This window comes from Buceros rhinoceros, unplaced genomic scaffold (assembly GCF_000710305.1).
Source record: "Buceros rhinoceros silvestris isolate BGI_N320 unplaced genomic scaffold, ASM71030v1 scaffold16569, whole genome shotgun sequence".
Taxonomy (NCBI): Eukaryota; Metazoa; Chordata; class Aves; order Bucerotiformes; family Bucerotidae; genus Buceros; species Buceros rhinoceros.
Genome location: NW_010431323.1, coordinates 45,225 through 54,783, shown reverse-complemented (window position 1 = coordinate 54,783; position 9,559 = coordinate 45,225). Strand labels below are relative to the sequence as shown.

The following is a 9,559-nucleotide window of genomic DNA, read 5'->3' as shown; positions in this document are numbered from 1 at the left end:
CTGCTGAAATGAGAGAAGATGGTGGCTCAGTGGACTCTGTTGCAGATTCAACAAATGCAGGTTTTGATGCGCATGAATATTCAGCTGATGATAGTACTGGTATTGACCAACCTAGAACTGAACAGGAGTTTAAAAGTCTCCACGTTAAAGAGGACAGCCACATGTATATGACTCACTCCCTGCGATCTCCTGAGCGTGGCACTTCTGAAAAGTTCAATGTAAGTATCATTAGAAAAAGACCTGATATTTGTGAATTGGCTGCAGTAGGCTCCAGAGTTGAGGAGGAAAAAGTGCGTTTGATGGATCTAGTACAAACAGCCGACACAGACAACGAAAAGCAGGTGTTTGTAGAAAACACAGAGGAGGTAGAACCGATCATTTTACAAAACCTGAATGAACTATTCCCTGCAAACAAAGACAACTGCCAAATGACACATGATGACAATAGATTAAATGAAATCTTAAAAGAAAACCAGTGGGGTTCTACCAGCTTTTCTGGAAATAAAGAAGATAGCAGCAAGCAACAAAATCCACCAACAACACTAAAGCTTACTGAGAAAAACCAGGAAGGTTCTCTTAAAGACTCTCCATGCCAGTCTGTAAATCACCTTTTATATCTTAGAGTAAGTGATGATTCCTATTCTGTTCAAGATGCTGCCACTGCATTGAAAGGACATACAAAACCCTCTAACAGCAGCGTTGGAACTGCAGCTGTTCTGCCTTACTATGAAACATTAACAGAGAGTGAGGCCTGTGTTGGTGCCCCCGTTACAGCCAACAAAATGGGCAAAGACCAGTATCGTTCTGGTAAAACGCAAAGTAGGAATGTAGCTTTTCTGCAAACCAGGCCCACACAGGACAGGCAGGAAGAAGAATCCTTTGTATTGAACAGTGCACTTGATTATGCCGTATCTGGGCAACCTGTCAACGAGAACAGCTCTTCCACTCCCTACAGTGCAAGTGGTCCTGAGCCTGCAATTGTTGTGCTTCAGCAAGGGGACAAAGGCAAGTCATCTTCCTTGGAAAAATTAGATTCTTCTGAAGATTTAATTCAGGATGTTAACAACACTCATGAAGAACACAGTGTGGATTTAATGGTTAAAAAACTACCAAAAGACTGCCTTAATTCCATAGAAGATACAGCTCAGGAGGAAAAGGGGACCCTTGTGCCTGATTCACTGCTCTGGCTTAATTCAAACCTGCTTGCTGCTTCAGAGGAAGAAGATAGAGGGGGCAGGGGAATGCATTCTTTACTAGAAATCTCTTCGCAAAAAATGTTTCACAGTATTAATGCAACTCAGAAAATACATCACTCAATGAGTTTATCACAGCAGGATGAGAGGGAGACGTTTTTAGGCACAAGCTATACTACCACAAACAGTAAAAATAGAAATGCAAAGTTTCCTGGTGTAGCTGGGAATCAGCCGGAGTCCGGAGACAGTCAGGGGTACAGGACTTCCAAAGAGTGCTGCTTAGACCAACTCGGCAGCACTGTTTCTGAGAACACTCCAGCCCCTTCAGAAGGCCTGAACAAGTCTCCATTTGAAAATCCACATTCTAGTAAAGAGTTTCTAAATTGTAATAGGAACTCGGGCACTTCTGAACATTCTCCTGGACTCCTGAATCGTCCAGCATCATCTGCAGATGTTCTGATTACCAGCAATGGAGGGAAAGGTAAAAACAATGCTGTTCTCTCTGAAGAAACAAAATACTTTGAAAGTGAATCAGCAGATTTAAGTGTATCTGAAACTTTTCCTGATGTTTCTCAAAAAGATGAAAGGAGAAATAATTCTGCAGTTGCAGTGGCCACATGTGCTCAGAATAATAAAGTCTCTGAAAAAGTTGTGGGAACAGATCAAAAGGAGAAAATAATTCAAGGTTCTTTCCAGAATTACAATGATATAAAAGAAAATAAAATTAATGAGTACTCTGAAGACTACGGTAGCACTTCCCGAGTCACTGTACCAGAATCGGGATCGCTTACTTTTCAGAGCCAAGGCAGTAAAGAATCAAAGTCTCTTCCATCCTACTTTGTGGAAGATACTCCAACTGATACACTGTTTCAAAGCTCAAAGAACTTCAGTGCTTTTGACACTTATTGTTTACCTGATGGCTCAAAATCTCTGATATTTAACCAGCTTGAGGACTCACTCCAAGACACTTTCTTGACTGAGGAAGTGTCCTCCAGTTGTGCAGATGTGTGCTCTGGAAAAGAAGGAGATTTTCCCCAAGTATTTGCAAGTGTCAATCACCCAACCTTAACACCATTTTCAGAATCTTCTTTAACTGCAGATACAGGCTGTGGTGAAACTGGCACATACGGTATTTCACATACAAGTACATTGAAACATTCTCCATTTGCTACTTTGCAAATACAGGACACTCAGTCTGATAAGGCTGTGGTATTTGATGAGCCGATACGTGCTTCAGGAAGTATTTTACTTTCTCTTGCAAAAGAAAACAGGCATTATCCGGTATCAGACACAGACTCTACTTCACATAAAAATTATGCTGTAGATAGGGAATCTGTATATGCAAGTAATCGTAAGAAACTGGACAGTAATATAGAAGTTGATCAGCACCACTGGGGTAGAGTTCCACCACAAGAAGCTTGCACAGATCACAGAGAGAAAGGACTAAATGATAATTATCTTTTATTACCATCATTAACCTTTCGGGATACTGGAAGGGCAATTCTTGTTAAAGAGGGACAAATAAGAAGAATACTTAACAGAAATGAGGAAGAACTGCATTCAAATACTGAGGCTGAACATTTTGCAGTAAAGACAGAGCAGAGAAAAACATTAAATAACGAACCTGTTGAAAAGCAAACTAATGTATCCTCAAATTCGGCAAATGAGTTAACAGGCTCTGAAGTTATGGTGTGGGAAAATCGGTGTCCGGGAGATGCTGATGTGGATTCTGAACAGACCTGCAATTCATTTGGTCCGACGTATCCCACATACCGCCAAAGACCTGATCCCACATGGCTGTATCACAGAGTCTTGGGTTTTGAAAAAAACCCTCTAGATCTGCAAGATAATTGCCAGCATGTGCCTACCGGTGAACAGGCAGAACAGGTGCCAAATAGAACAAATACAGATGGTAGAAAAGGTAGTTTATTTTGCAAAAATAATACAGGTTCAAGTGTTGATAGCCCTGCTGATGCAGACAGTTGTTCAACAGCAACAGATGCTATAATGAGGAATAAGACTCTGAAATCAGACAGACTGAAGTTTTCTGTAATGAATAATGAAAGTACCTCTGTAAAGTTTTTACCAGAAAACCATGATTTGCCTCCTCAAGAATCCAAATCAGTGCAATTTAGGAGCAAAAGATCTTATTCTACTACACAGAATACAAAGAGCTGTAAACAAAGTGAACAAAGACCTTATTTACAAAGTCATAGACTGTCGGCCCCAGCTATTGCTGTCTTCTCTGATACCGAATATACTTTGGAAGCTTCATCTAAGGCAGATCCTTTGGTATGTTCTTCATCTAAATCACTACAAGATTTAAATATGAGTGTAGAGCCTCCATCACCAACTGAAGATGATCTTCATGGAATCGAAAGATTTTCAAAGCAGGAATCAAATAACTTTCTACAGGTTAAATCTAAACCCAGATTTCAGCAAAGAATGGCACAAACTAAGAAGCTTGCAAACTATGATCCCCAAAATTTTGCGGCAAGAACCCAAAGCAGCGAGTCTTTAAAAGACTGTACTACTCAGTCTCCATCATCCTTACTGCATGCATCTGCCAGTTCTGTGGGTGCAGAAGCAAATGTCTATTCAAAGAGCAGTTCTGTAGCTCAGTGTAGTGAAGGAAAAGCTGAAGAAGCTGGATACCAGCCAGAAACCAACCACTTGTTTTTGCAAGTCAATAAAGATACTATGCATTTTAGTTCTAGTGATATCAACCCCTATATTCATCAATGGCAAAGAGATGGATCATGCAAGATTGGCTGGAAACAGTATGTTTTTGGAAGTGCAAGTGATATCTCTTGCAATCAAATTCCTTTAAACCTGGAAAATCTTAAAGTTATGAGATGTTCCAGTGTAGACAATGGACTGAATTCTCAAAATTCTCCTTTTCATTCTCATCTCAGTTCATACGCTACAGCAAAAGTTTTATCAAGCACTTTAAGCAGCATTGAAGGTCTTCAAGGACGGGACAATGTCAAAGACTTTCAGTCAACATACGCAAGTGACAGTACCAAGCAGTGTAGCAACGTATCCAACAAAACGCTGAAAACAAATCCAGAAAATAACACTGCTGAATTTGAGAATCCTTCTGCACAGCCTGGTAACTCTTCAATGCAAGTTGATGAAATTGTACTATTATATCCTTCTGAGTCTGAAAGGTCTTCCAAAAAACTACCAGGGATTACACGTGAGCAGGGAACACAAACAGCAGCTACAGGAAGGTATAAAAGGCAGAGAAGACATCAGCGAAGCTATACGGATGTTTCTGCAAGAAGGCAGGAAACAAACAGAAATTTATTTCATCAACCTTCTTCTTGGACAAGCATGCAGAACCTGTCCATTCATCTGTCACATCTTCTTCAGAACACGTCTCAGCTGTTGGGAAACCTCTCTCAACAGAGCATTGTAGATAGTGAGCAGAATGCCAAAATCAACAAAAGAGGAACTGAAGAGGCTGTGAAGGCTACTAGATCAGATAGCTGCACTCAGACTACAGCAGATGTAGGTACTCAAACTGAGATTTTGGAAGAAGCTCAAAGCAAACACGAAGAAGAACAAGTGGATGCAAAAATGGAAAATGAATGGAGGGCAGCTCAGACAGTAAGTGTTGATTGGAAGGGGATAGGTGCAGATGCACTAGGAAAGATTCTCAAAAGAAAAGAGGAAACGCTCTCTCTTGAAGAAAGAACACAAGAGCAAACAGTGATGAGCAATCTGGGCAATCCTGACTTCCATGACAGTCTTGACAGCATTTTGGAAGACTCATTTATGCATCTGCCTCTCTTACCCAGGATCTCTGCTCCTATCTTAGATTTTCAAAAACCATCATTAATGGCACAGCAGAATGTTGCTTTTGCTAGTACCAGAGTTTCATCTGTCACATCGTCTTCACTGAGTTCAGGACAGGGTGGTTCTTCATGCACTGTAGTTAGCAGCCCTGCTAATAGCACTTCTCAATCTTCAGCATCTTACACTCAGGATAAAAGAAGCGTCAATGAACTAGAGGTTGCAGCAGAAAGAAAATTTCGTTACAAAAACACCCTGCTAGTCGATAGGGCTTCCTCCCCTATTCTTACTCTCAGTGCTAGTCCCAGCAGCCAGACAGCTTTTAGCAAGTCTGTCTGCCCTGTTAGGGAACCTTCTGGATATTCCAGTGATGCTTCGAGTTCTCTTCACAACCACAGAAAGCAGAGGGCAGGTCCACAGTCCAGCTTGCAACTTCACGTGGACAATTTTTCACAGACAGCAACAGACAGTGAATGTAGCGCTTCTAGAGAACACAAGGTCATAAGAAAGAAATCTGGAAATTTCTCAGATAAGAAAGAAGCTAAAGAGCTTTTAGGAGAGGATGGTTCAAAAGAGTTGGAACAACAACACAGACTCGCGGCTGACAGCCACACTACCATTTGTGCAAAACAGCTGTATCGCTCCAGTAGCACATTGGAGGTGTCGGGCCACGGGGAATTTTCAACAGGTGATCTCAGAGACCACAGTCCACTGGCACGTTCGCTTCATTCTATGTATGGCACAAAGGGTGGGAGAGGTTCTTCAGCTGGAATCAGACAAGAACAATGTGTTGGTAATGCTGATACTGCTTTGATTCATAACTACTCGCCTCCAAATGCTGACGTACTTTTTAATCAAAAAATCAGTGCCATTTGTGCAAGTAAGACAAGTGCTGGTGCATCCGCAGAATCTCTGGTAGAAGCATCTTCTCTACAATTTCACAACTTCTTCTGGAGAAGTGAAGACAGGTGCCCTCCCCCGCTCTCTGATGTGAGCGATGTGAAAACTTCGTTCCCAGACGGTAATACGGATTCTGTCACTGAAGGTGCATGTGACACTGGAATGCCTCTCAGCAAAAATACTACTTTTGCAAAGCTTTACAGGCCTCGGAGCTACAGTCTCCGTGACTTACCCTTACACAATAAATTTAGCAACTGGTGTGGTGTTAAGGGCAGCCCTCCTCTTTCATTCCTCAGCTTGAGTGGCAGTGTGACCGATATACAAAGTCACGCGGAAAAGAAACCTAGAAGCACAAGAGCTGCAGAAACGGAAGGGAAATCCCAACTTTGTGAGAGCAGGAGCAGAGAAATCGAGAGACTTCAGAGGGAACGCGCTCAGATCATGTCTGGCATTCACCTGGATCTGCATCAGCATCCCCTCACGGTGGAACTGACCGAAGCAAAGCTCAATTACGGCATCGGGGAAACAGACGCCCTGCTGAGGGTCCTTCAGAGTGGAACTGCCGATGAGCTGGTGGCGATTCCGGTGAAGCAGCAGCTTTATGAAAGGTAAACTACTTAAAGCGGTGCTGTATTAAGTGTTTTGACTACACTTCACATATACTTCATGCAGCATAAATAACATTTAGTTATGAGTACTTAAATCCCCTAGTCATACTGAAGGAACTATATGTGAAGAGCTTATTTTATATAAGCTTATATATAAGCTTATATATAAGCTTATTTTATATAAAGTTAAGTAATGCATTTAAGACAAAATTTTGGGTTTACTTCAAGAAAATAGGGAAAAGTGTAAGATCAGGTGTAATTCAAATCTAGTGTCACCCCACTCTTTAGCCGCTGTGAGTGTGATCATGTGAATATATTTCATTGATTTATTGCAAAGTAAAAATGATGCATCCTATTCACGGGAATATTTCATTCATGCTTCTGTGAATAAATGCTGCTCTATGGCTATGCAAAAAGAAATTTTAACCCCCCATAAATGTACAAAATAAACTATGAAAAAAATCATTATCCTAGGTACTTGCAATTGGGTTATAGAACTCAGTTTGGGAAGCTGTTTTAACAAAAAAAAACCCAACTTAGGAGTAGCTACATGAGTCTGTCCTCAGTTTGCCTCACAGCCATTACAGCAGTAACCAAGACACTCTTACAGATTTCCTCTTGTTACAAAAGCAGTGGAGCTTTAGAATTTCTGCATCACCCGCCAACATGTGGCAAAAGGTACTAGATTCCTATAAACTTTACATTACAAAGCTACCTAATAGTCAAGTGGTCTAAAAAACCCTGGAAAATGTCATTTTGAAGGGTGCGTTTTGTTTCGCTGACAGACAGATGAGGACTATTGAAACTCTGAGGAAGGAAAGAGAAAAAAGGCTGCAAAGATACCAAAGAAGCCGAAGTCTGAGTCCTCAAAAGCATTTGAGCCTGTTGCAGACACCGGATGTAAGTCAGAGGGATCTAGATCTGCCCAGCAGACGCCGAGAATATCTGCAACAGCTGAGAAAAGATGTGGTGGAAAATACCAGGTAGGACAATAGAACCTCTCTTTTTGCCTGGTGTGTGGGAACAGTGTGCACAACAGGTGCACGTTAACAGTTCTTACCAACTCCTGAGCCTTGCGTGGCAGGATTCTTCTCAATGTAGAAGTGCTTTCCGGAAAAACGTGCCTCATTTTAGAAAACGTTAATTAAATCTTCTCTCTAGTTTGTTTCAGTTCACAACAAGTGTCGTGATTTATTTTATGCGTATCATGTATGGGGACAGCCAAGTGTTCAGTCTTCACTCATTATATATCAATCTCTCTTCTTCACTATTTCATGTGGCTTTTAAGTAAGTTTAATGTTAAATATCAAAATTGTTCTGCACCCTTCACTATTTAGAATTTGAGTTTCTCGTCCCCTGCCATATCCTCTAAATGATTTTTGCTTCCTTTGCAGCAGGTCAGGAGGCAGCTATTTTCCCAACACAATTATTTTGCATGTTATGCACCTTAGATCACATGGGGTGCTGACTGGGAAACCAGTGCAATCACATTGCACATGGGAGAAAAAGACACACACTTGGACTGTGCAAGATGGGTCAGAAGAAAAAAAATCCAAAAGTAGAGGACAAAAATACGCACGTGGAAGACAATATAAAAAGAGAAACAGGAAAAAAAAAAACCTTATAAAATAATAACCTTAGATCATATGGAGCGCTGACTGGGAAACCAGTGCAATCGCTGGAGTAATTTCCAGTGGTAAATTGGTCTTGAAATCTAATTTTCCAAGGTTAATGTCATTGCAGCCTTTAGTGAGCAAAGAGAAACTTTTTTTGGAGGCCAGTGTGGTGGTTTGTAATCACTTTTCTGGCAAATTTTCCTGTTCCATATTGAAATATGATTTTCTCGTAGTATGTTGTCAGGTGACTCAATTTCATTACTCAGTTCAACCCCATTTACCTGTTCCTGCAGAGTTCAAGAACCAAAAAGAAGAAGCATTCAGCGTCCTTCAGACATTGAACTGCTGCTCCGAGACTACCAGAGGGCACGAGAGGAAACCAAGACTGAAATTGCACGCGCTAGGGACAAACTTCGAGAGAGAGCTGAGCAAGAAAAAAGGCGTATACGGGAGCAAATATTTTCTCGGTTACAGAAGGTGAGCATCACAGAGGAACCTGTTATGCTTTAGTCACATCAATCCATTTTTTTTTAAAGAACCTTTTCCATGGCCAATTAATTCTGTTTGATACGCATCAACATAGAAAAAACAAAGAATGAAATGCAGATTTGCGCTTAAAAGAAATCTCAGTAATACTGAACTGATACTGTTTGTGTTTCTGAACTTACATCTTCCTGAAGCCGCATTTTATGTACAAGAAACTCCCGTTTTCTTACTGGATTGAGCTTATACAGCCATCCTGGGGGGCATCCTCCCAGTCCGTGGAAGAATTTTGCTAAGGTAATCTGTACTTAAACACAAAGGCCTTAATTATTTTGGTTTTTGGTTTGTTTCTCTTTTTAGATTGTCCTCCACATGTGTATTTTCGTCCTGTACTTCTGTTTTTTCCTTCTGACCCATCTTGCACAGTCCAAGTGTGTGCGTTTTTCTCCCAGGTGCAAGGACAACACCTCCTTTGGCTGTGCTTGTTCTGCCCAGTTTCTGACTAGCCTTTGATGCAGTAACTGTTCTCACTGCCTGACAACCCAGTGCAGTCGTAGCTGCAGATCTCCTCGCCTCATACGTGTGTATCATCTGGTGCAAAATGTGGTGAACACTCATTTCAGTGCTCTGCACCCTTTGAGGCACCTTGAATTCAGGCAGCTCTGCTGGATAATTGGTTCTTAGCACATCTGCAAACATATTTTCCAGTGAAATTTAGACTTGCTTCATCTGAGTTGGAAAACCAGACTTAAAGCTGCCCTTGAAAGTATAAATAATCTTGAAGTTCTCAGTATTTTCTTCTTATCTAATTTTCTTTTCATCTTCTGGGCTGGCATTGAGTAGTTGCATTGGTTAAAGTAAAATCTTCAGTCTGTAACAATTGACCAACAGCTTAAGTCAGGGGCTACTCAAGAAGCAGGCAAATGGCATTGACAAGATATTTTTTTTTCTTTAAACTTCT

The 9,559-nt window shown here is 41.1% G+C and overlaps 1 protein-coding gene across 1 annotated transcript in view; it reads left to right on the top strand.

Moving 5' to 3' along the window:
- STARD9 (StAR-related lipid transfer (START) domain containing 9) overlaps positions 1-9,559 on the top strand; it is a gene marked incomplete at its 5' end in the record, with an annotated part of 21,049 nt that overhangs the window by 6,106 nt on the left and 5,384 nt on the right. Inside the window, 3 exons of the mRNA XM_010143404.1 lie at positions 1-6,499; positions 7,285-7,482; positions 8,409-8,592. Coding sequence (XP_010141706.1) covers positions 1-6,499; positions 7,285-7,482; positions 8,409-8,592 — 6,881 coding nt within the window. The remainder of the gene's footprint in view (positions 6,500-7,284; positions 7,483-8,408; positions 8,593-9,559) is intronic.